General features: G+C 45.4%; 1 protein-coding gene across 3 annotated transcripts in view; it reads right to left on the bottom strand.

Annotated features, from left to right (window-relative positions):
• LOC116950755 (inactive dipeptidyl peptidase 10) overlaps window positions 1-27,047 on the bottom strand; it is a 613,867-nt gene that overhangs the window by 219,414 nt on the left and 367,406 nt on the right. For all 3 annotated transcript variants that reach the window (XM_032968787.2, XM_032968796.2, XM_032968804.2), the window contains exon 3: window positions 13,625-13,723. In XM_032968787.2, the coding sequence (XP_032824678.1) occupies window positions 13,625-13,723 (99 nt within the window). The remainder of the gene's footprint in view (window positions 1-13,624; window positions 13,724-27,047) is intronic.

Below are 27,047 nucleotides of genomic sequence, written 5' to 3'. Positions count from 1 at the left end.
CGGCTGCCATTATAAAAAACCTGGGAGAAATGCGGCTGGGGACCCGAGCGAGATTTGCCAGAAGTGACGTTGGCTCCAGCAACATCTCCCGTCCGGGAATTCATTGCAGCGGGTGGCGACTGGAGCGCTTTCACCTGGCAGCTCGAGGCATCGTTTCAGTCAGTGGACTGGACCGAGGTGGAGGCCCTGGGGGCTCTCCCGACGGGGCTGGACGATGATGCCCTAGCGGCGTTCCGGGCCACTCCCGCCGAGAAAAAGGTCACTCTTCAAAGTGCGTGTACTAATATGGTGGCCGTGTAAGAGCCGCCTTCCAACACGCACAATATATTCCTCCAGCGGAGGTAAGGGGAGGCCGAGACGCGTCTCACCTACCGCATTTCGCTGTTAGCTTTGGGAGAGGCGGCGTACCCCACAGCGGACCCGATGGCCCTCGACTCTCTCGTCATGGAGAGGATGTTGGGGCTGGCACAGTAGATGGGAGTTATCCTGCCGGTGGTTGACGAAGATACGCAGACGTCCCGTTGGGCCGCCAGATGCTTTCAGGCCCATGAGAATCTGCACCGGTGGTCCCAGATGGCGGCATGGATGGGGAACCCGGACGTCAGGGTATATCCTGCCATGGACCCGTTGCCAGATGGGGATGTCGTGGCTGCAGTTCCAGCATGGAGTCGGAGTCGCGGGGAGGCCCCACGATGACCCAGGGGCTGGAGACCGAGGGAAGAGGGAGATCGCATGCTGCGGAGGCCCACTGTTACCTGATTCTGTTGCAGCCAGCTGAGACATTTCGTGTGGGGGAGCCAGAACCATGCTCAACCCCCCAACGACGGCTCCTCAGGGTGCGAAAAACGTTGTTGACACTGCAGCACGACTTTTATTGGCCGGGAATGTCGACCGACATGTACCACTTGGTCAAGGGTTGTACGGACTGCGCGCGCAGAAATCCGCCGCTGAGGAAGCCCCAGCCTCCATTGCCGTCCATCTCAGTGTCCTGGATTAACGAGTTGGTCGCGCTCGACATTCTAAGTCCTTTCCCGGCTACGCAGAGAGGGAATACATTTCTCCTGGTAGGGGTGGAATATTTCTCTCGGTGACCGATGACCTGGTCGTTGCCCAACTAATCGGCCGCTTCCATTGCCGATGCGTTTTTGCACAGCTACATAATGGACAAGGGGGTCCCCGAGCAGCTTATCACGGATCAGGGTCGGAATTTCTCATCAAAGCTGCTGTGCAAAGTATGTGACGCGCTAGGCACTATGAAAATTAGAACGTCACCATACCACCCCCAAACGGATGGTTTTGTGGAACACCTGCACAGAACCCTGACATACATGCTCTGTCAGGTGGTTAGTGGGGCTCAAACCGATTGGAATCTGCATGTTCCGGGAGTCTTGGCGGCATACAGAATGGCTCCTCACACTTACACGGGATTTTTCCATTTTTACTCATGTATGGGAGGGAAAATGAACCCCTCATGGGGGTTCAATTGGGCCTGTCAGAGGGCAGGGGAAAGACAGCCTTGCCCACGCCCCTGCAACTTACACTAAATCGCATATCGGCAGCATGCAAAGCGCAGGCGGCTAATGAAAAGAATGCGGGGCGGCATGACCATGTGCTGTCATGGGCCATGGGGGACCAGGCATGGTTGCATTGCCTGCAGGTGCCACTGGGAATGTCCCCTGAATTACATCGGCCATGGCAGGGTCCTGTGGCGGTAGTGGAGGTCAAACGGCCACAGTGCATACATGTACAGGTGGGCCGTCGCTGTTGGTTTGTCCATCTGTCACGGTTGAAACCATATGTTCCTCCTCAAACTGACACCTCATCTCCAAACACTATACGGCCGGTGTCTGATGTGTCCTACGAGCCGGGGGAATCAGCTATGAAGAGCGTGCGTCAGAAGGATTGTGTTGTGCTGCCCACAGTTTCCGAGCCCCTGAAGGCTGGGGAGTCACGAGATCCCACCGAATGCGAGGGACTGCCGGCTACAACCCGGCCCATGTCATCGAAGGAGTTGGGGGGGGGGGGAGATGACCCTTTCCGGGCTTTTATGTGAGCCCACATCATCTGGAAAAAAGACAAAGTTCGCTCCAAGGATGGACCGGCGTCGAGGACCCGGTCGAAATGTGCTATATTCCTCTAATAGGAATCTTCCATTGTGTGTGTGTGTGAGGAGGGCTTGGGGTCAGTGTACATGCTATACGTGGGGGATTTTTTTTTTCCTCTCTGTCTTCTCTCCTCTCCCGAGTTGTGCAAAGTTGTGATTCCTTCCTTGTTGTTCTTGAGACTGCCTTTTTGATCACGGATTATTCTGCCGTAACAAAACATTGTTATCTTCGTTTTTTTTCTAGACTGTTCTTAATCGTGGAATTATTCTACCTGACTTGTATTGCTTTTGTTAGTATAAGCCAGGTCAGCTATATTTTAAACATGGGGGGGGGGGGGGGTGGGGGTGATGTAGTGAGAGGGTGCCATCTGTTGACCAGGAGGAATAATTACGGGTATGGGTGCGCTATATAATTGCCAACCATAAGGGGGGCTAAAGGGGATCAGTCGGGAAGCTCCTGGAACCTACGTGAGAGTTCTAGAAGGGGGGCGTGGCCAGAGGCGGGACTTGGCCACGCCGAGGAGTACATAAGGGGGAGGTAACCGGAGGTTCGGGGCTGTCGTGGGGGTTCAGGTCCTGGTTGCCGTCGCTGTCTTCGCCGTCATCTCTTCTTCATCGTCCGGCCGTATGACCGATCCGCTGTACGGTCCCCATCGTCGTCATCGCTGTATGAGTCAACCAGCTATATAGTTAGACGCCGGCAATGTGTCTGTATGAGTGGGTTAACTATACATAGAGTGGGTCAGTGTATATGTCGCTCAGTGATTCTGCCTGTAAAGTGTGAGAAATAAACAAGGAGCCCTCTACACGTTGTATCTCGGAAATCACTAACTACACTAGTAACGAATTGGCATTTTCTGTTTACATGACAAACCTTACTAATTGGCCGTGTCGGGTGGTGGTAGGATTAACAACAAATGTATATATTTACGTGATCTAACCCAAAAAACCTGTATTATGGATACAACAGTCTGTTGTGTTGTATTTGAAGAGATGATACACCTATTTTTCCCAAGATTCAAGTCTCAAGCAACAACACATTGTAAAATATTATGTCCAATTATAATTGACAATTTCCCCTGTTTCTCTGCTCTAAAAGTCATTGCAATGTTGCATTAAATCCTTCTGGTAAATGCTTCATAGTGAAACTTTAAACACTAATCTTCTGTCTGGTTCAGCAGACAGACAAGCAGAATTCATATTGAACTTGTGACCTCGGGCAACTGAGGTGACGGTAGTACGTTTCATGTATTTTAACTTGAAGCACAAGAATACAATTTATATATATATTTCATTGGGGGCAAGCGTCGACACAGACACGGTTCAAACAGCTGCAACATTTCTTGGTTGCACCTGAGACCCCACTCCACTGTCTGCCCCATGAAAGGTATTCCTTGGAGATGTGAACAACTGAGACTCTATTTTAGCTGGTAAGGCCAATTGAGCTAAGCAGCTCTTTTATGAGACGTTCTTGTAAGACCAAAATATAATGGTTGTGTCTATACTGCCAAATGCATAACCGTCATACCAGATGCAGCTATACCATTGCCAGGCCAAAGTGTCTCTCTGATCAAACGAATAATGAGTATGTTGCTGACTCCAAGACAGTGATGGACACATAACATTACAGTGATACTCATTTTATCAATCCCAAAGCGACGATGGACTGTTGACTCTTATCTAAAACAATCTCTTATATAAAACATTTAACAAAATTTTATCATGTAAATACATACATACTGTACGATATTAACCTCCCAAAGAGTTCCCCATTCAACATAACATTTCCTGTTGGTACAGACTTGGTTTGACCAAAACTTCATGGAACATTCTCATTTTCCTCCACTGTAATATTATAAATGTTATTGATAAGTCATCAAGAAAAAAAATGTTACTGCCATATTATCATCAAAAGTATTGCAATGGTCAAGTAGTGCATGCCTGCAATCTCGTGTTTTGGAAGTGGGGTTATCAAATTACATTGTGTACATGAGAGAATTTCAGCATGCAGTGATGGGACCGCAAGTACTTACAAATACAAGTACATTACTGTATGCTGCTGATCCATTCGTACAGCTTTGAATATTGCACATCTAAAAGCTTATTTTCTCGGGGTACTTGAATATCCCTCAAATGAAAAAAAAGAAATGACCGTATTTCGAATATGGTAAAACTTCTTACGTATGATATTTTAAACGAAGATTGAAGCATGCCGCTCCAAATTACAGACAACAAGCCTCGCTTGGCACACTAATGTATTTAACCAGAATAGAGATTCAATGATAAAAGCAAATATTTAACAGCGTTTAAACTGCATACATTATTAAGTGCACATTTCCCCCAAACCATTTCGGTGAAGCCCTCGTGCAAGCTAATGCAACTTCCTTAAAGGCCTCATCAGTTGCTCAGTGGGGGGAAACAAAGCATCACACTTAAAATGTTGGGATCCATCCTCCACCTCCAACTGATCACCGAGAGACTCCAAAAAGCGTCCTCATATATCAATTGTCATAACTCAAATTGATGCAGCACAATTGGGAACAGAAAGCAACACACACATCTCTAAAAGGCCACAAGTATGGATTACACGATACTTGCTGGTGGAGCTCGGGCGTGATCGATCGCACGTATCGAGCCTAGCCATGAACATATTTCTCATCTTGCAAAAGCGTGACTTCGTGGAAGTCAAATGCCTCTGCCATCTCATCTTGCTCGGATAAGCATGAGACACCAACATACACAATCGTGGCTGTAATTTCATACAATGAGCTATAGACAGCCTTTGGAATGTTTTTTCATGATTGCTGCCTGACAGGGAAGGCCCCATGCGCAAAGTCCAGTGTTGTGAGCTCTGCTTTATATTGAACATGTGGAGCACCCCCACCCCCCATTAATGTGGTAAAAAACTTACTGCTCTTTGTCCTGCACTATCTTAACGTATTATTTTATTATTTGTAGGCTAAGGTGGCTCGCCCATGCTGTACCCGTCGTGCTTTTAAATGTGGTGGATAATAAGACTCCTATGGACAGCTGCAAAGGTGTAGAAAAACTCTCATCGTCTCCACAGCACTAAAAAATCAGACACAGTGCAGCGTATATACATTTTACTTCACGGCAATGTAACAAAATAAAGAAGAGAAATGGTTACTGATGGCATATTTGTAATATGAAGGACACGTAACATGACCGGTTTCAATTTCTTCGAGTACTCTAGTTTCCTCTCACATGCAAAAGACCCATGAAATGCAAGACCCTCATAAAAACGAGCGTTGAAACTCAGTGAGGCTTTCCTGGATACATAAATTATATCATCACTGTCATCATTATAATCAGAATCATCTTCATAATAATCTTCATTTTCACGGTGTTCCATTACCTATGTGTTGGGATGACATCCAAAACAACTTCATGAACTGGGTTATAGTGTCCTCCTGCACGAAACAAGCATCCGATTGTGATAATGCTCATTGGCATCGTTGACCCAGTATTAGAAACGCCACATTTTTATCGAAAGAATACCACTATACTGTAGTTGACTTGCTATAGTGTGGTTCTTCATATATATAAAAGGCAAAGTTGTGAATATGTGTGTCTGTTCAAAATGTTTAGCGTACTTCCCGACATGCAACAAACTGCAAATTTGCCATGTGGGTACTTTCCAAACTGTACACCATGCAAAAATTATAGTAAAAAATATACACTTTTGTGTTTTTTTGGGGGGTGAGGAGCTCAATAATGCATTTATTTTTTGCACGCCAAGTGAGCTGTGACGTCAAATCTGTCACGTGACCCGCGCATGTGGAAGCGTAACCCATTGCAGTGTAGTGGTTAGCGCGCTGCGCTGCGCAAAGAACCGGGCCACCCCGAGTTCGATTCCTGCTCACGGCCACCACCGATGACGATTATTTCAAACGCTTCTGGGCCTCCCCTAGGTCGACTCAGCCTCAAACGAGTAACTGCTGTGGTGTGTGAACATTGCCACTGGGGAGACAAAGGCGGCCGGGCGTGCTGCTGTCACCCACCCCCTCGTGTGCTGTGCCGGCCTTCATAGGAGGCCTCGGCAAAGTAAAAGGTAAAAACAACGAGCCTCCCTTTACCCTATACTTTTACCTTACCACAATACAATCACTATACCCTACCTTTTACCCTTCAGCAGGTAAGGTAAAAGGTAAAAAGCAACGAGCCTACCTTTACCCTACCTTTTACCCGTACAACTAATACAAATTACCCGATTACAGGGTAATTACTGGGGTACTACACATGAAAAAGGTTTATAACATCTTCAAATCTTGAAACTCAATTTTAACCCACTTCCCAATGTGGTTTCGACTGCGAACTTGGTCTACTTATGTCATACTGATGACAACACTATATTCTATCATTAAAAACAAAATAAAAATATTTTTAAACATTATTTTTTATGTTATGTTTCGGCTTGGGTCTAATTGTCCACGCTCAAATGACGTTGGCTGTAAATCATCACGGCCCCCTTACGTCGTGGCAAGCTTCGGGGCCACTTCCTGGAGTCGTGGAGTTCTTCCATTACGAGTACATTTGAGAAAAAGCGTGTTTTTAAAAAAGTAAAAAAATATATAACTTGTTAAATGGAGGCCACGGACTGCGCCACGGAGCTTTTAGCAGTAAACAAGGCACCGTATCTTCTTTGGTTCTTTCGGTAAAGTCACGTAGAATGAGAATAAAATAATAAATTGATAAAATAAAATAACACAATAATATTCTCACGACGTTTCGGCCACAACACAAGCGGCCTTCATCAGGTGAAGGGACGAGACTGTCTGGAGGACAGCGCTGGAGTGAAAAAAAGCCACGTTCAGATCACGACCTTTAAGCTGTGTCAGAAGAAACAAAGCGCCTTGACAAAGGAATTAGCATATAATTTAGCATTGAAATGGCCGAGTGATTAGCTTGTGACTGGTCACAGAAATGGCTATGTTAAAGCATACACATCCGCAGAGGCACTCCTTGACAAAGGAATTAGCATAGAATTTAGCATTGTAATAGCTAAGTTAAAGCATACACGTCCGCAGAGGCACCGCCTGAACAAAGGAATTATCATTGAATTTAGCATTGAAATAGCTGAGTTTAAGGCACCGTATTTACCGGGTAATACTTCGTGCTACCTTTACCCTACCCTTTACCTTACCCCTTGGCATGTCGACACCTTTACCCTTTACCTTTACCCTTTTACCCGGTAAAAAAGGTAAATTACCTTACCTTGCCGAGGCCTACTTCATAGGTTCTCGCTAACAGCACTTGCCCCCTACAGGCTACACGGGGGATTTTGTCTTTATCATGTGTGTATGTGTGTGGGAGGGGACTGCGTAGCGATTCGCGCGCTGCTCTACGAACCCGGCGACCCGAGTTCGATTCCCGCTCACGGCCACCACCGGTGACGATTATTTTAACCGGTCCTGGGCCTCCCCTAAGTCGACTCAGCCTCAAACGACTAACTGCTGCGGTGTGTGAACATCGCCACTGGGGAGACAAAGGCGGCCGGGCATCGTGGATTCAAGTCCCGGGCGAAGCCGGGTAGTACAGCTAGTATTTTATAATCCCTGCAGGCGTGGCTGGGTGAGTTGACCCCCGACTGGGATTGGAATTTGTGGCATCCCGATTGTGAGCCGAGCATTTTGCAACTGAGCCACCACTGTGGAAGGAAGCTATGTGATATGCAAGCAATGCTGCACACACCCAGATATACCCTATTTGACATGGGACATGTAGTTATGGATTCCGGACGGTATCAAGAACATCGAGCCACATTTATATAATCAAGTGGGATATATTATGTTCAGCGTGTGATGCAGCCCATTGCTGAACACTTTGTCAGTGCCGATGATGATTGGAACAGAATATTAACGTGAACCTGACAGTTATATTGCTGCTATGACATAACTATGCCTATGAGTAGATCAGGTTATGAGATTTGCAGAATCGCTACAGAATAGGATACTGTAAAGGAGAATACTCACTTCATAGACAGTCTTCTCCTAAACAGAAGTCGCAGAAATAGAATTCTCAGTGGTAAAAATATTACAGTTTTCTGTATTTATATGCACACAATGAAACGAGAGAATGCAGGTAGGATGTGGTATGCTGGGTCATGTAGCCCGCATGCCCAGCCACCGCATGCCGAAACAGCTTTTGTTCGGCCGGATTGAGGGGGCTAAACGGGCGTGGCACCGGCTAGAGAAGAGATGGAGTGATGTGGTACAGGAGGACGTGGAGCTGAGTGGACTTGTTGATGACTAGTACCAGCGGTGTCAAGATCGGCCTCTGTGGAGGAGGAGGCTCGTGAAGGACGCTACTGGGCAGTTGGAGGCAGTCGCCCTCCAACAACAACGGAGGGCGGAGGAGCGACGCTCACAACAACGAGCGGAGCGCCGGGTGGCTGAAGCACAGCGGGTTGGCACAGTAGGGGGCACAGGTGGTGCATCAGCCAGTCATCTCAGTCAGTCGACCCATGGCACCTGGGTCTGCCCTGTGACCTCCTGCCAGCGGGCGTTCGACACTTCACGTGGCCTCGGGGTGCACATGGCCTGGCACAAGCGTCGTGGTGACGTCACCACCACTTAGTGGCGAATGGCGGTTGTTGTTGTTGCTGGAAATATATGGCTTGGGTTTTTTACATCTGTAAGTTTGCATGTGTGAAAGGTACATCTTAATGAATAATACTCATTGTGCATAATATGTAATACATATTTTTAAAAGGGTTGATAGTTGGTAGTTGATTGCAGATTAAGATGTTAGCACATTTCTTTATAGTGAATGTTTACATTACGGGTAATTGGCAATTGCATTTGATGTATGTTTTTCTGTGTTGGCTCAACTCTACAACTGATGTATGTTAATAATAGCACCAGTGCAAAGACAAATGCAAGTTTCTGATGATGTCATATTTTCACCACATCGGTGTTTACAAACATTAATATACGCTGCTAATATCAAATGCCATAAGAGTTAAACCAGGGCTGAAGAAGAGATCTGTCTTTGCTTTTGTCTCATTAAAATACCATTAAGTATTAAGCAATACACATCTTTATTTCGTTGAACCATTTTTCAGTGAATGAAATAGCAATATGCTGTACGATAATATATGCCTGCTGTTAATTCAGATTAAAAAGACGGACATAGGAAAACATGATTAGAGAATGTACAATTAAAACGATTGCATTAGATTGTGATACATGGCAATGTGCTGGCAGAGCAGATGAATTGATGGAGCCCACACAATAATGTTGGCAATTTATTTGCGTGTCTCGAGAATCATGCCTGCCAGCACACCTCAAACATGAAATGAGACTCGTAGGTAAATGAGAATCAAGCGGTTTGATGTTCCACAAATAGCCACATATAAAGGACCATGTAACTATAATGTGACCATCAGCACTTTGGATGTAAACTTGGGCCGGTCATGTTTAATATTCATGTATAAAGAGCCTCATGAAATCTTGACGTAAAGCTTTTCTTGACTGCAGGATTTAATATTCTTTGGGTCTTTCGGTAAAGTCACGTAGATAGGTTGAAAGAAAATAACAAAAATTATGACGTTTCGATCACAACACAAGCGATCCTCATTAGGAGGAGACGATCGCTTGTGTTGTGATCAAAATGTCGTAGTTTTTTGTTATTTTCTTTCAACCTATCTACGTGACTTTACCGAAAGACCCAAAGAATAGGCTCATGAAATGTATCTGCTTCTGCTTCACCACAAATGACCAAATATTGACAAATTTGGTCTCACTGGAGTCAGAATGATAAATGGAAGGTTCAATAAAATTGGTTAGCTAACCTTCAACATTTGATGCATGTTTTTATCAGGATGCCTATACTGGAGGTAGTTATCTCCAAATATTAAGATAAAGCCCTCTTTGTGTCCCTTAACATCGCAATTTTGAGCCAATCAACATATTAGTTTTCTTCAGAGCACACTTCTCCATTCCCAAAATGTGATCGAGAGTCGTTTACTAAGAGCATTAATATGTGCTCAATATTCGAATCCGATTTTGTTGACTGTATATATCCACACAGCATTTAACCAATCTGTGTTCTTTTTTTCTCTTGTAAGATGAACATTGATATTCATACAATTTTGGTATGGGTCATATGGTCACCTAAAATTATATCAGATGAAAGTATCACCCTGCTTCATTGAGAAATTGTATGCTGCTCATTTCTGTTGACGAACCTCGCCTGGTGGTGAGAATTCCACATCCCCAAGGCTTCAATAAACCGAACTGAGCAGCATGGTCAAGTATAGCCAATCAACTCATGAGCAGCATCATGTGGTGACAAAGGGTTGTAATTTCAATATATCATATAAGGTGGAGACCACTATTTCTAAAGAGTTATAACTGTTCTCTTAATTGTTTCCCCACGAACCCAATCACGATTTGAACTCTCAACCTTTTAATTTTGAGGAAAGTGTTCTAATACCATTGACACTCAGTTTGTCTTGCTAGTGTAATGAGTCCAGCAGACGAAGATTTCGACAACACAACTCTTCTTTACTCGCCTTTTCCCGTCCAAGGACGGGTGTATTGCAGTGAATCTGAAACTTGCAAGCGAAAAGTAGACCGCGACGTCTTATTAATTACATTAATTCGTGTGCAATTTGTAAGGGCGCGGTGACACAGACATTTCATTTTAAGGTTATAATCCCTTGTTCATCATAACGTCCTTTTTACTTTGATGTCTCAATAGCTTTACGGAGATCGCGTGACATGAGGGTTCTGCCTTTGTAGTGAGGGTTTAAGTTGACGCCGAGGAGGGGGGAGGAGGCACCTCAGCGCCCCATGTGGGGTGACGTCAGCCGCTAATTATTATGAATGGGGGGGGGGTGTCCATTTGGAGAACGTCACCTTATGATTATTAATGAGGAGAGCTGTTAGATGTGGAGTGACGACACTTGCGCATGATTATTAGTGAGGGGGGGGGGGGGAGTACTCTATATTGAGTGACGTCACCCGCTCATGATTATTGAGGAGGGGTGGGGGGGGTCCATTTGGAGGACGTCACCTGCTCATGAATATTAATGAGGGGGGCTGGTCGATGTGGAGTGATGTTACGAGCGTTAAGGACAGACATTAATGGGTGATTATAGTAGGTATTTTCCACACGAGCTCATGTCGCTTGCGACCACTCCACTCCGAATCCTACCAGGAAGCGCCCCAATCACCCCGGCTCATCCCATGACGTCACCACTCTCTCCTCCTGGGTGTTCCCTCTCTCTCACGCTCCGCCTTCTCTTTCCTTCATGATGTCATCTCAAGTGTAACCTGGGATCCCGTGGGTATTTCTACCCATGGCTCATGTAAGCATTAGCACTACACTACTACTGTCTCTGACTAATATATAAGTTACATGCACTAAATGTCTGAGGCTAATTCACAATGATTCGCAAATTAACTTACTCCTCAAAAAACTATTGATATTCATAATCAGACTTAAAGCTTTCGTGACTGCAGGAATTCATACTCTTTGGGTCTTTCGGTAAAGTCATGTAGATAGAAAAAATACAGCAAGCCTGCTGCAAGCCTGCTGTATTTTTTGCACCTGAAGACAATTGCTTGTGTTGCGATCGAAACGTCAATATTTTGTATTATTTTTCTATCTACGTGACTTTACCGAAAGAGCCAAAGAGTATTCATAATAATTTTTTATGTACAGTCGGTACCTTACCAAGTTTGAGTTTGGGCTATCAGACGAGTAAACAAAGACCTGCTCTTGTGAAAGAAAAATATAAACATAAAATGTGGCGCAGTCACAAATTATCAAAAGCAGTATCCATAGGTGGTGTGGAAGGGAGGAGGCGTTGCAGCAAGTGCTTCCGTCATGCAGATTGCTGGCCAAGATTCAGGGGACAGCTGACAGAGGGAAATCTGTTGTAATCCATAATCCGATAGGAGGCTTTGTGTGCAGAAGCTTGGATTTAAACGAGAGACCACCTAGGAAGCAGGCATTCTTATCAGTGAGATGAAAGTCGTCTCCTTGGGCTGTTTGAGAGACCCTGTTGACTGAGGGAAGCTAGTTCCAAATGTTAACAAGCTTGATAAATGAGCCAATCCACTGGCCTTCTCCCTTATGGGACACCTCAAGCTATCAACCATGTACACTAGGATTTTTATGTCCCGATCTAATTTGCTGATTGCAGCTCAAATTTTAAGATAACATTTATTTCAAAGGTTCTTTCTCTGAATATGCTTCCCTCTACAGAAGTTACTCAATACACTCATCCTACCATGGATTAACCCATCAAATACACTGCCAAATGTAGAGGTAACGAATGCAGAGCATAATCATTGAAAGACTAAAGAGTCCACTTGCTCCAATGAGCAAATGGGGGTGGCACTCTTCTGTGTTGGTGACCTTGAGCGAGTGAAGTATATTCCACATTCATATGATGGAGCAAGCAGTTTCTCCATAGAACCTAAGTTAAATTGTCATGAAGTGTTGCTAAATATATCAACCCCAGGATTATAAAAGACTAAGTCAACCCTTGACGGGGGTTTTAACCCACAACCTACAAATTGTGAGTCGGTCGCTCTGATTGTCACCCAATTTTTTTTTATCCGTAAAAATAAACAAAAAAAATGCAGCAGGAGCACTGTTCAGCACTGTTCATATGCTAATGCATGGTAGGACGTGGCACTTTGCAGCCAATCTAATTGCATCTGACTACTTGGTGGTAGAACTCCATGCTAATCATGTATAGAATATTGAGATGCACTTGTCAGCACTAGGTGTAAGACTATATTCCCGATCACTGTAATAAAAACTACATGTTTGTGCACTAGCAACTCTAGAGCTATGTACATGCAATATACGTCAATCTAAAGCTATATTGTTGCTATATAACATACTTCTAGAACTATATATTGCACTTATTTGTATGGAATTTGTGAACCTGTGTCCTTGGATGGCTCTTTCATCCCCTGCTCGTGCTTTCTGGATTTTTCACATTTATTTTAGATTTATATTACAAATAAGTAAACAAAATACAATACAGTTTTAAAACTTATTTTAAAAAATCTATCCAGCCTTCCACATCCAGTGAGAAACCTCAAGCTTTCTCTATCCACTTCACCGTGGAAATGCAGTGCTGATTATTTAAGTGTTGTTAAATTCTAAATATTACATTGTGAATATTTAGTTGACTGTTATTAAATGTCAATGAAATCTGTTAAGGTGTGACTGTAATTTAAATGTAGCATTGCTGTATGAATTAATTATTTTCAGGATGTCAGACAGAGACCGAAACAGGAAAGGCTATTCCAAAAATGATTTCAGCTTCGTGATGTTTGACTGCACTGCCAAGAATGGGAACGTTTCAGAAGGCTTCCTTTAGTTGTTTGTGATATTTCCTGCAGACTTATTTTTACCAGTTTTGCATTGGCCTGTAGCAACAGGACTGAGGCCTACAATCATACATAGCACAAGCACTTGGCCATGCACAGTCTTCAATGAATGAAGGGCAATGAACTGGTTCATACAACTTACCACTTATCCAATGTACTTCTGTTTCCACGGGTTGGAAGTTCTTATTGAAAAGGTCTTCCAATGACAGCTTTGCCTTCAAAGCCAAACTCAAGTCTTCATCTGTACAAAGAAACACACACAAACACCTCGATTAGCGCGGTTGGCTACATACGGTGCGAAAGAAGTTCAACATACATACATATCCATAATAGAGGTGTTTTAGGTTAGATCGCATAAATATATAAATGTGTCATTAAAACCCGCCATACATATATACACCCCATAACATTGAATTGTTATGAGTATAGTCTCTTTGTCACGTTAAACGTCATTGGTAAACTGTTTTTGCAGGATAGTGAGATGGCTGCTCATGGTTAAACTGGATTCTCAAATGTAGTGAGTTGGAAATGGCTTATATTCCATAGGACAACTGCTGTTTACCCCTGACTGGGATTTGAGCTCACAACCTTTCAACTTGATTTGAAGCTTTCGTGACTGCAGGAATCCATACTCTTTAGTTATTTTGGTAAAGTCACTTTACCAAAATGGTAAAGTCACTTTACCAAAATAACCAAAGAGTATAACCTTTCAACTGTGGATCTGCTATACTTTAAACAGCAATATCCAACCGGGAAATGTAAAGAGAGACACGTATGACATGCACCAACACATAAGCCAATTCTCACACTAGATTAGTAAGCACATTTAGTAATAAGGTGCTAGTCTTCTGGGATCCCTCGTTGTCGAGTATGATTTCCCTCTAGGTGCCACTTGTCTTTGTTGTGAGGTGGACCTGGCTGTCCATGGGTCTGGAGATGGCTGAATAGGCCAATCCGTGACCTGCAGATCTTGGCACAGTGGGGGCACGAATGATCCATCCTGGAGCTCCCACTTGTTGTTGTCTCTGTCTCTGGTGTATGTGCTTTGCAGCATGCTCTTTTCCTGGCTATCAACTCTCTTTGCTCGGCCTCAAAATGCTGAGTTCCATTTTTTATTTTGGCCCTCCATAATGGTCTACAAGAGCATAGATTTCCCAGTTGTTTTCATCTATGTGGCTACGCTTGACGTGCATTTTAAGGTTGTCACAGAAACGCTTCCTTTGACCTCTGGGGGCACGTGATCCATTGCTGAGCTAGGAATAGAAGATTTGCCTAGGAAGCCTCGAGTTATCCATCCTCACAAGGTGACCTGCCCATCTGAGTTGATATTTCATCATGATGGCCTCTATGCTGGATGAGTTGGATCACTCCAGGATACTGATATTAGTTTGTATTTCTTTCCAGGTGAAGTTTAGTATTTTCCTGAGACAGCGTTGATTAAAAATTTGGCCTACGGTCACGGCATATGCGGCGGATCACGCCAAACCAACGGCCCCCACTCCGCCCACCGACAACCAGGTGTTCGCCTCCTTTGCGCGCGGCCAGCGCGGGAGAGGGGCCGCAAGACGCCGACCGGGGGAGCAGTGGCGTGCGGGGGAGCAGTGGCGTGCGGGGGAGCAGTGGTGTGCGGGGGCCCCCCCTATGCGCTGGTGCTCGCCCACCGCTTGCTTCAAATGCAGTCAGCGGTGTCACATCACCAGGGGCTGCCGCAATGTGGTGGGAGACTCTGCCTGGCCATCATCACCCGGCGTCCCAAGGTATCTTCCGAGGGCCCACAGGTGAGTCGGTACACATCACACACTCGCCTGCTCCTCGCACCTCACTCATCTGGGACTCATCCGAATCATGCCGTCGACACTGCGCAGCGGATGGGAACAAATGCAGGGTCGTCCGCGTTAATCGGCCACATTCAGGGGGTCGAGGTGCGCATTTTGGTAGACACGGGCGCGTCGGCCACCATAATCAGAGGTTATCTTCAACCTCGTTGCACCTAAATGTACTCGCTTGCGCCCAGTAGAAGGTGCTTGCGTCACCGCAAATCGGTGCAGCCTCAGTATCATGGGCCAGATGATGGCCTCTATTAAGGTTGGGGACATGGAACTATGGGGACCATTGCTGGTCTCTAAAACGTTGGCCGTGCCATGTCTCCTGGGCACTCACTTCTTGCCCAGAATGCCCTTTAAAATCCTGATTGACCAGGGATGCATAGAGATGCCATCCGGGCACCGCTTACACTTTTTGGACTCTCCCACGCGGTTGCCTTCTATGGCCGCCAGCATCCAGGCGTTAGCACGAGGCTCCGTGTGAATACCGCCAGGCACGCAGATGCTGGTACCCTTACGGCTGCGGAAGTCCCTCGATTTGTCAGTTTTGGAGGGGGGGATCCTGTTGACACCCTCAAATTATCTAGTGCGGAAACCATCCCTCATTAGGGCTATGACTGTTGTAGCTGCAGATCGGGAGCCCTTTCTGCAAGTTTTGAACATGGGTTCGGTGGACGCGGTCATCCAGGCTGGTGCTGTCCTGGCGCACGTGTCCCCGGCTCATATTGAGGACGACACCGCAGCTGTTGCGGGAGTTGTTTCTGGCGTAGTAGAGGATTACAATTCGGCCAGCGCATGGATTGATGGGCTGTGTGTGGAAAACACGGATTTTTCCCTGCAAGAGAGGGATCGCCTTCGTGCGCTTTTAGACGAATTTTCAGACATTTTTTAGCAAAGGCAAATTTGACATAGGCCGCACTTCCTTGATTCATCACCACATTGACACGGGTAATTCAACTCCCATTCGGCAGCATGCTCACAGACTGAGCCTCAACGAAAAAGAACATGTCCGCCTTGCCATAGATGAAATGCTTGGGGCTGATATAATCTCACCGTCTAACAGTCCATGGGGAGCTCCCATCGTTTTGGTCAAGAAACGCGATGGCAGTCTCCGGTTTTGCGTTGATTTTCGTAAATTAAACAAAATTTCCGTTGCAGATGCCTACCCTCTCCCTCGCATTGACGACTACCTAGACCCACTATCCGGTGCACGGTTCTTTCCAACTCTGGACTTGTTGTCGGGGTTCTGGCAGCTGCCATTGGATGAGGCCTCCAAGCCCAAAACAGCTTTCCGCACACCCCAAGGCCTTAATTTAACTGCCTCCCTATGGGTCTCCATTCCACCCTGGCCACTTTTCAGCGCCTTATGGAGATGGTCTTAGTAGGTCTTCAATTGGACTCGTGCCTCATATACTTGGACGATGTCATCGTTTTCAGCCACACATTTGAGAAAAACCTACGATTGCGCTCGGTTTTCCTAAAGGTGCAGGCCGCTAACCTCAAATTTAAGCCCCAAAAGTGCTATTTGCTGCAATCCTCAGTTAGGTATTTGGGTCACGTCGTGAGCACATCGGGGGTGGCTAAAGATCCCGACAAAACTGCGTGTGTGCGTGGCCGACCCCTCAATCCATGGCCGAGGTTCGCAGTTTTGTGGGGTTTGCCTCCTACTACTGCCGATTCATCCACAACTTCATGACAATCGCCAAGCCGCTACACATGCTGACCGCCAAGGGACATACATTTTCTTGGGGCGCTGAAGAGGAAGCAGCGTTTGTCGTGATCTGGGACTCTCTCACCAACGCGCCCCCATTGGGGTACCCCGATTCTAGCTTGCCCTTTGTCCTCGACACGGATGCCAGCGACACGGGCATCAGGGCCGTTTTGTCCCAGAGGGTCGATGGCCTCGAAAGAGTTGTGGCGTATGGCAGCCATGTTTTGTCCCCCGCAGAGCAACGTTACTGCGTCACGCGTAGGGAGCTGCTGGCTATCGTCCATTTCATGCAGCTGTACAGGCCCTACTTTTATGGGAGGCGGTTTGTTGTCCGCACGGACCATGCCACCTTGCGGATTGATCAACCTTCGGGTCAGCTTTCCCGCTGGCTCGAAGTATTGCAGGAATACTCTTTCGAGGTCATCCATAGGAAGGGCGCCCAGCACAGCAACGCAGACGCCTTGTCGCGGTTGCCATTTGGTGGCGGGTGTGCATGCACTTCGGGCGCCAGTTGCTGCAGGCCCATTGCTGTAAGCGCGCCCCCTTTGGTGGCAGCGGCCGAAGCTACGCCCCCTGATGTGGCGCCATTGCCGGCGGACTATGGCCTGGGCTTTACGCCCGACGAATGGTCCCGCATGCAGATAAGAGGACGCCTCTTACTTAAGTTGCGACGCCGCGTTAAACCAGCTAACCAAAGGGCCTCTCCAGCGAAGGCGCCGGTGGTCATCCTTCGGGGTGGCCTCATTCGGTGGGACACCGAATCCCAAGGGTATTGTGTCGTTGTGCCCACGGTCCTCTGAGGGAAGCTTACCCGGGTGGTTCACGAGAAAGTGATGCACTTGGGGTTTCGGAAGATGTTGCTTACTATTAAACGAGACTACTATTGGCCGGGTATGGAGGACGACGTGGCACTGTTTGTCAAAGGTTGTCAGGATTGTGCTCGCCAGAAACCGCCGAGCTGGCAGGATCTGCCCCCACTGCAATCCATACAGGTTGGGCGGGTCAACGAGCTGGTGGCCCTCGACATCTTGGGCCCATTCTCGCTTTCAAAAAGGGGCCATAAATATCTCCTGGTCGGGGTCGAGTACCTCACCCGTTGGCCTATGGCATGGTCCCTTCCAGATCAGTCAGCTGCGTCCATAGGCATGGCTATGTGTTGGACAAGGGGGCCCCCGAGCAACTCTTGACTGACCAGGGCCGAAATTTCTCCTCTAGGTTGCTCAAAGAGGTCTGCCACCTCCTGGCCACGAGGAAAATTAGGACGTCGCCCTACCACCCTCAAACTCATGGGATGGTAGTCTCGCAGGACCGCAATGCTACCGCTCGACCAGGCTCCGACTCAAAGAGATGGACCAGCCTTGAGGAAGAGGTCCAGGAGCAGGCTGTTCTGTTGAGCGCCTTCCTGCACCCGACTGCTCAAAGTGGCACTGTTGGCACAAGAGGTGTGCTCTGCGATGTGCCATGGCCCTCTGCATGAGCTATCCGGGCCCTTCACGTACTTACCTTATCATCCAGTGTTCCGCATCGTTATTCTCCTTGTTGTTAGGTTGGCTGCTTGTTGTACGGGGTCGTTCACGTGTTCCGCGGAATAATGTTAACAGCCACGACGGCTGGAATTTCTTCACGGGGGGGAAGGGGGGGGTGATGTAGAAGAGTCCTGTGGAGACCCAACAAGGGGCAACCGCGGGAAGGGGGCCAAGCAAAAAGGGGAGTGCCAGAAGGGCGAGAGACGAGGGTAAGTAGAAAGAGTGAGACGTCTGCTAGTGGGGGAGCCAGGTAGAAGGAGGAGAGCCAGATAAAAGGGAGCTCAGGCTAAGGGGATAAAAGGGGAACCTGGATGGAATGGGAGGGGTTAGAGACAAAGGAGAGCCAGGGAGAGAGGATCCAGGTAGCAGGTAGAAGGTAGAAAGACTCGGGCCGGAGAGACAAAGGAGGCTACGGGTGGAAGAGAATGAGGTAGCCTGGATGAAGGTCGAAGGAGTCAGAAGAAAGGGCTAAGGGACAGGAAGTAGTGAGTACCCGCGACGGAACTAAGAGTGTGGATGTTGGCGTGAATAAACAGCAAGCAGCCCTGAATATTCAACCCTGGTCTCCGTCTGAGTCTACAATCCCACAGGGCATTACAAAGCACGACTCTACACCAATTACACCATTCAACATTTGATGGTCTCTCCCAAATCTAGCATTGAAGTCGCCGAGGAGAATCAGCTTGTCAGTTTTTGGTATCTTCTGAAGGATTTGGTTGAGTTGACTGGAGTAGGTCTCCTAAGTGTCTTCTTTAGAGTCCTGTGTTGGTGCGTAGGTGCTGATGATGGTTGCATGTTGGTATTTTGCGAGTTTCAAGTGTAGGGTCATAAATCTCTCATTGATACCAATTGGGAGCTCACTTAAGCTGTTGATGAGCATGTTGTCTATTGCAAACCCTACACCATGCAGGCGTCGTTCATGCGCTGGTTTACCCTTCCAAAAGAAGGTGTAGCCTCAACTTAGCTCGGTCAGTTGGCCTTCATCCGCCAGACGGGTTTCGATGAGGGCAGCAATATGGATATTAAATTGTCTCAGCTCACGTGCCAAAAGAGCTGTTCGGCGCTCTGGATGTTGCGAGTGTGGGTTGTCTTTGAGGGTCCTGGCATTCCAGAATCCAATGTTTAGGTTATATTTATTTTTGTTTCGACTGCAATTATTGATGCTCCCTCTGGTTGCGGTAAGCCAGACAGGATGTTGCTAGGCAGGCTATGTTTAGGGCACCTTTGCTAGCCCCCTCCCCATTTGGGGTGAGCAGAGTGGATCCTGGTGGGCTGCTCAGTCACAGCTACAGCTGCCGAGTTGCACTCCTTCCTAATCTGAGTGCATGGCGACCTTCTAATAGCTGCCGCCTTGGTGCTGGGTTGTGACTAGGAGCTTCTAGCTGCATAGGCCTGCCCCGCTCACCACTTGCCAATCGCCAAATGGCTTTGGGTGTGTAGTGTGGTGGTGCGATGGCACAGTTTCCCTGGAGGCACAGTTTCCCTGTCTGTTGCACACCAGCTACCACACGGGGCTTAACCAGGAATCAAACCTGGGTCCAATGGCGAGGCAAAAAACCAAGACGATTGGAAGGCTTGTCCTGAAGCACCAGACATCAAGTGGCTTCTCCGCCATATGCCGTTGGCCATCTGGACCGTAGCTCATCCGCCCCACGGAGGTGGGCCGTGGGCCACTGGTATCCACCCGGGATTTTATCAGGGTTTACTCCCTTAGCCTAAGTGGCTAACCAGAGCCCCGTTAGCCAGCACGTTTCCAGGTGAGTCCAGACAGACCTTCTTGGTTACCAAAGCAGCCCACATAGTCGAACCACCCACCATACTTCGCCCTGTCTGGCAATCCTGTACTTTACCTGTTACCACCTCTCACAACATGGACGAGGGGTTGGTTTGTGGGAGGCAAGGTGATAGTAGCAACCTCAAGTTAATCATACATTGACGGCAATCTCACTAATCCATCACAAAGCTTGCACTACCGACAAAAGCGCACGCAAATCAGCCTAAGTGCTTGTGATTAAATTACCCTACAATTTCATTGAAATAAATAATAACATGTTTTTTTGTTTTACATACCAATAGCATATGCATGTAATTCCTTTGGTCAGTCTTGACTCATAATTGGATGATGTTCCATTTTATATGTTGGTCATGAATTAAATAAAAAAGCGTTTGGACAGTTTTAAACAAATTAAACAGCATTGCGGCATGGATACTGGTTCCTGGCTGCAGCTATCAGCCACATCGTCTGTATTTTCATTAAGGTTTAAATTGGCATATGGGCTTCATAGTAACAATAGCATCTGGCCATGAACACCTCTGTCTCAACTCGTTTTATAGAGGATCCTGTGTTGTGATGTTTGAAAGGAAGCTGGTTTTCCTGCATGAAACGCTAGCGATACAAAGTAATGACTCAACAATACACAATGTCAGCAATCCACTTGATGTACTGCCATCTACCAGCCACCTTGTACCCTTGCTGTTGGGTATCTCATGCACATGACAAAATCGATGTGATCCACCAATCCCAGTGTTGGATTACAGATATATGCCACCATATCCTAAGTTTTGAACCCATATTGTTCTACACTCATAATGTTAAATTAGGCAGGCTAAAACACACAATTTTAGAGCATTAAATAATTACTATATCCCATTGTGGCAAGGTCAAGCAACGCCAATTGTCATATGTGTAAACAAATACGTTGGTATGTTATATGCTGAGCATGCCGCTTAGCAGACAGCACCTCTGGGGCATTACTACTATATTTACAGCAATTGTGCCATACGTAACCTGAACAGCAGAAACATCGAGGGGAGGATACTGGCCTAGGGTTACCACTTTCTCCAAAAGCGGTGGTATTATGTGAGTGGTGTGTTTTTGAGCAAATGGGATACAGTGTGCAACGGCATGCCCCAGATAACCTCCCAGTCCAGGTTGCAGTGGTTCCTGGGAAGCTAAACTCTGAGCCTGATGCAGAACCGAAGGAACTGCATGAGTCAGAAGTACGTATTATGTTTAATATTCTTTTGCACTGTAAGTAGCCAACCATGCTAATTGGAGGTGCGGAGGAACGACAACAAACTACACAAAAAGGAAGTTCACAAAAATGAGTTTTGAATCCCGATGTAAAAGTGCATATCTCCATACTCTTTGTTCTTTCGGTAAAGTCACGTAGGTAGAAATAAAATAAAATAAATGACGACGTTTTGAACGCAACGCAAGCGTTCATCTTCAGGCACATTTTCGCCTTTTACATGTAGGAGGTGGCCAACTGGCTCAGGGTACAGGGTCTATGTCAAAACACGCAGCTCGCACCACTGAGATCCTGGGTTTCATTCTAAGAAGCTGCTTGTGATTAAATCGGGTTTTCGGGTGGAGCAGATTTACGGATTAAATCCGATCACAAATAACAGCACTGAAACATTGCAATATATGAAGTAGATTTTTTTTTGCTTAATGCGGCTATGCCAGCTCTGAAATTAAAACAAATCGTATGTATTGTTGTGCAATAAAGACTGTTCACATTTTTTATATATATCAGGTGTGTCCCAAGCGAGAATAACAAAGCCAATCGAAGAGACTCCAGATGTAGTTGTGATGTAATCTTATGAAATGCAATGAGAGTTCTAAATGTAAATGTGTTTGTCTTGAATTAGAATATGATTGTCTAACAGTGTATGTGTACATCTGCATGACGAGATGTTAACTACCTCGCCTGTTATACAGGAAGTTGTGGATTCGATCCCGACCCTGACAACTGTATATTTCGAATGCTCATGTTCTCTGGATCCTCCGGCGTTTCGCATGATTAGCCACTTCGATTAGTTATTATTTGTGGCCAGGTTAGTTCTGAAAAACACATAGCTCAGTGGTCCTTACCTGGTAAAATTAGAATAGTGTGATAGTAGTTTTAGCATGTGTGTACCCTTATGTCTCTGCGTGTGTGAATGCATGCGCGTGTCTATGAATGCTCTGTCACCCCCACCCTGCCACCTTGCCGCCCTTCCCCAACACTATCCTTCATCAACCGCGATATCTCCTCTCGCACTGCTGCCTCACTCCTCTCCAGGGAGCAGAGAATCAATTCTGTTGTGCTCGCATGCCACACCAGCACATTTAAAGACAAATGGGTGAGAAACTTCAGAATTAAAAACATATTTGAAAGTTGAGAAAGCCCCCTAAAAATCACTTCAATGGTAACTATAATCAGATTACATCGCCTGGTTATACACTTGTATTGCATTTTACTCACAACTGGAAGATCAGGTGTTAAGATTACATCTGGGAGCCGACTCATTTCCTATCTAGAGTCAATAAAGATAGTCCCACTGTCTGGGATTTCAACAGTAGCTGCCCTATGGGTAGACTGACCCCAACCACAAGAATGCAGAACATTCACCACATATCGAGGTAACAATGGCAATGAGCACTATCCAATGCTCATTTCAGCAGGAAATCAGATTCTTAACTTTTGTATGTATGTAGTAAATGATCATGTAAAGGATATAAACTTTAACCTAATCTTCTTCATCCACACATTATCTACATATAGATATCAAATCGAAGCTGCTGCACTCTATTTGTGGAATGTAAAAACATTATAATCGCTAGGACGTGTAATTTTTAATAAATCACATTTTTTAAGATGTACATTTTACCAAATACTGTGCCATAAAAATGAGTCTAGTCTAAAACAGTGTTAGACAAGAGGTCGCCAATAGGTGAACAGCACAAAGGCAATGCACATTCAGGACATTGAGAGCTCGGGGTCATCTAAAGAAAGCTATCTCTGGTGTGGACGAATACCAAATGCACTAGATTATCAAAACTTTTAGATTTACATAAAACGTTAAAGACTATGCAGTATAGTGATATTGTATGAGGAAATACATAATTGACAGTAGCCATATCCATAAGCTCCCTAGGCTCTGTCACAACAATATCTCAGCTTCTATCATTGTCATCTTGCCTTCTTTCAGCGCCTCACCCTCCCACTCCCGTCTAGCCCTTCAGAACATCACATCTCTCACTCCTGTCGTACCCGCGAGAAGCCTCACCACTCTCACACCTGTCTTGCATGCCAACACCTCACCTCGATTACACCTGCCTGTAATAGTGCAGCCTTCCAATACCGCAGCCTATATCATACCCATCCATCCATCTCCACACCACTGTCCACTATCTTGCCGTTTCTTTCCCATATAACTCAGCCGATTTGACACAGGTCGGCCATGTATTCCTTTGTCTCTGGCCAGTGCTCCTTCCAATTTCGTGCCGACTCTCATTCCCTTCACTCTCTTGTGCCTCTGATCGTTTTATCCATTCCCATCCTCTCCAGTTTCACGTGCTTCAACATATGCAGTACTCGCGACTGACGCAATTGGGACAAAAACATGAATTCTGTGCCAAAGATCAATAGAGGTCTGTGCTCTATTCCTTTACAGATTCATTGATTTATAACTGCAGTATAAACTTTGTCACAGGATCACTTTATAGCACTTCACTTATTTACATTTACTTTTCTGATTAAAATGCATAACACGGTATATGCACATAGTTGAAACCAAGTCTGATTACTACTAACAATGGTGGCACTAGTATGCCATGAATAAACCAAATTAACACGTTAAATATACACGAATACGATAAAAAAAATTATGACACCTCGTTAAAAATCTCAACATAGTGCTTAAAATCCCACAATGTTTTTGTTGCCGCTGTTTTTAAACAGAAAAACTTTCAAAAGCCACACCATGGAAACCTTAATTACCATGTATGTGACCACATCATTTGACGACTGTTCTGTATTAACTTTACTGTTCTGTATTAACTTGATGCAGTCATGGTGAAAATCTGGAACAAAGAAAATTAAGACCAAAACATCAACAGGCACCAACTTCAGCGCTTGAAGTCAATGCATAAAGAGTACAGATAGTCAACGTGGATACAAGTAAAATATATTCAGTCTCGCTGCTCACCACGGATTACTTGATGGATAAAAGTGCTATATAAATATAAGATAAGATTATGAACGTTAACAAACCCATTGTTTACTTTTTTCCCCACATGAGGCGGTTTTTGCCTGATTAATTCATCGAACTATGATTCATTACAAATAAAAAAATACGTATTTAAAAAAAAGAGATATTACGAAATGGCATGGAGGAGAGGAGTCATGATAAGTATGAACGGCCACATTATGTACTTCTAAGTTACAACAAAAGGAGTATTGGTGACCTCTTTCCAACTTACTCATCTATAAAATGTACTCATTCTCTATAAACTGTTGTCACTTCACTGAACATTCAAGATGTTCTCCAGATAGGTGGTGACAACAACGTGGAGGTTCAAAAGTTCAAATTTATTCAGGGCTCAACCCAACTCATCATACCTCTGGGGTGATACATCGTTCAAAAATGGTTGCTCCGCCGCAACAGAACACCTCAGTTACAAGCTGAAGGGGAAGGAATGGGAATTTGAGAAAATATGTTCTCTCTCTACTTGTGTGTCTCCGTATCTGTGTTTTGTCTCTTTCTCAAATTTAGCATTCTTTGGAAGAACGTTAATCAACCAGGTAAGATGTTGACTGTTGTGTTAGCCGACTCTCTGGGTTGTATTTAATTATATTTCTAAGTTTTCTATGTTTGTTTTCTCATTCATTCGTACCTGATGATGGTTGCTTGTGTTGCAATCGAAACGTTGATTTCTATTATTATTTAATTTATTTTCTTTCTATGTGTCTTTACTGAAAGAACCAAAGCGTAATTCCTGCAGTCACAAAAGCTTCTAATCTAGTTTGAGCTCTACATTGCAGTAAATGTATCCATACTCTTTGGTTCTGTCGGTAAAGTCACGTAGGTATACAATAAAATAAATCACGACGTTTCGGGCACAACACAAGCGTTCATCATCAGGTGGGAAAGCATGGTCTGCTGCTGAGGCAGACTGTTTTAAAAGGTTTGAAATGGGTGTAGCTCAAAGGTTATAAAGAAGTAGCCGGGGCTAGTGATGTTAATGTGGGAAATTATCATGTAACTGTAAGATAGGAGAACGGCCTCCTAAACGAGGGCATGGAAGTGGCTATGTTAATGTGAGTAATTAGCATGTAAAAGTAAGCTCGGAGAGCGGCCTCCTAGACGAGGGGATGGAAGTGGCTATGTTAATGTGAGAGATTAGCATGATGTTAATGTGAGAAATTAGCATGTAACTGTATAAAAGAAGGAGAAGAAGAGCGGCCTCCTCGACGAGGGAGCGCAAGCCGAAGGGCCTGTGAGTGTGAGAGTGCAATCCAAAAAACATGTGAGCATGAGAGTCCAATCCAAAGGCATGAGAGTGCAATGCAACGGACATGTGAGCATGAGAGATCTAAGAGAGAGGCATAGAAATATAGATACAGAGAGTCGAATATAACAGCTGACATATGCAGGTTGTATGGAAACATCACAGTCAGTTAAGACTTTACCTGGTTAATAACGTCCTTCCAATGATTGCTCAGTTTGTACCCATCCTCTCGGTTTAAGTTGTGTCTGTGTTTATATATCTGGATGGCTTCATGAACAAATCTCTGAAGGTTGCCGGTACATTTGCAGAGTACCTCCGTCTTGGAAAAATCTATTTCTTGTGAGCCCACAGCGTTTAAACAATGATCGGCAACGGCAGAAGTATATTCAGATCCGCCTTGTGTTCACGGACGCGGTCCGACACATGTTGTTTCGTTTCCCCAATGTAACTGCTGCCACAACCACAGCTCAGTTTGTAGACACCAGGGTATTGCATGTCAGAAATCACATATTTTACAGATGGGATTACATGCTGCATGCTAATTTCTCACATTAACATCACTAGCCCCGGCCACTTCTTTATAACCCTTGAGCTACACCCACTTCAAACCTTTTAAAACTACCTCAGCAGCAGACCATGCTTTCCCACCTGATGATGGACGCTTGTGTTGTGCCCAAAACGTCGTGATTTATTTTATTTTATACCTATGTGACTTTACCGAAATAACCAAAGAGTATGGATTCCTGCAGTCACGAAAGCTTCAAATCAAGATTAAATGTATCCAATTAATTAACAACAGTGCATGTCAAGCAGTTGTCAAGTTTAACACAGTGTAAATGTTGAGAGGCTTTTTTGTGAGATTGCAGCTTTGAATATTGTCTGGAGAAACTTGAGAAATGTACAGCAGATGCCATAAAAAATCAATCGGAAAGGATGAATTTGACTTCATCGGTACATTATTTGGGACTTGTATTGTGAAGTACAATGTCCGCCACAACAAGGAGCCAGGGGATTGGTATCAGTTTTATTTTTCCAATTACGACACACATTCCATTACTTAAAACAATTAAACAACACAATGCGCATCATAACCGCAACACTGAAACCAATCCCAGTCCCCTTGCTTCCTGTTATGGTGAACATTATGCCATAAAATATCCACAAGACCTCAACAATGTACTTCGCCGCTGAATCAAGTCCCGATACCCCTTCTGGGATCGTGTTGT

The sequence above is a fragment of the Petromyzon marinus genome, chromosome 2 (genome assembly GCF_048934315.1).
Source record: "Petromyzon marinus isolate PM22_M1 ecotype Great Lakes invasive population chromosome 2, UKy_Petmar_22M1.pri1.0, whole genome shotgun sequence".
NCBI lineage: Eukaryota > Metazoa > Chordata > Hyperoartia > Petromyzontiformes > Petromyzontidae > Petromyzon > Petromyzon marinus.
This window is presented reverse-complemented; position numbering and strand designations above follow the sequence as displayed.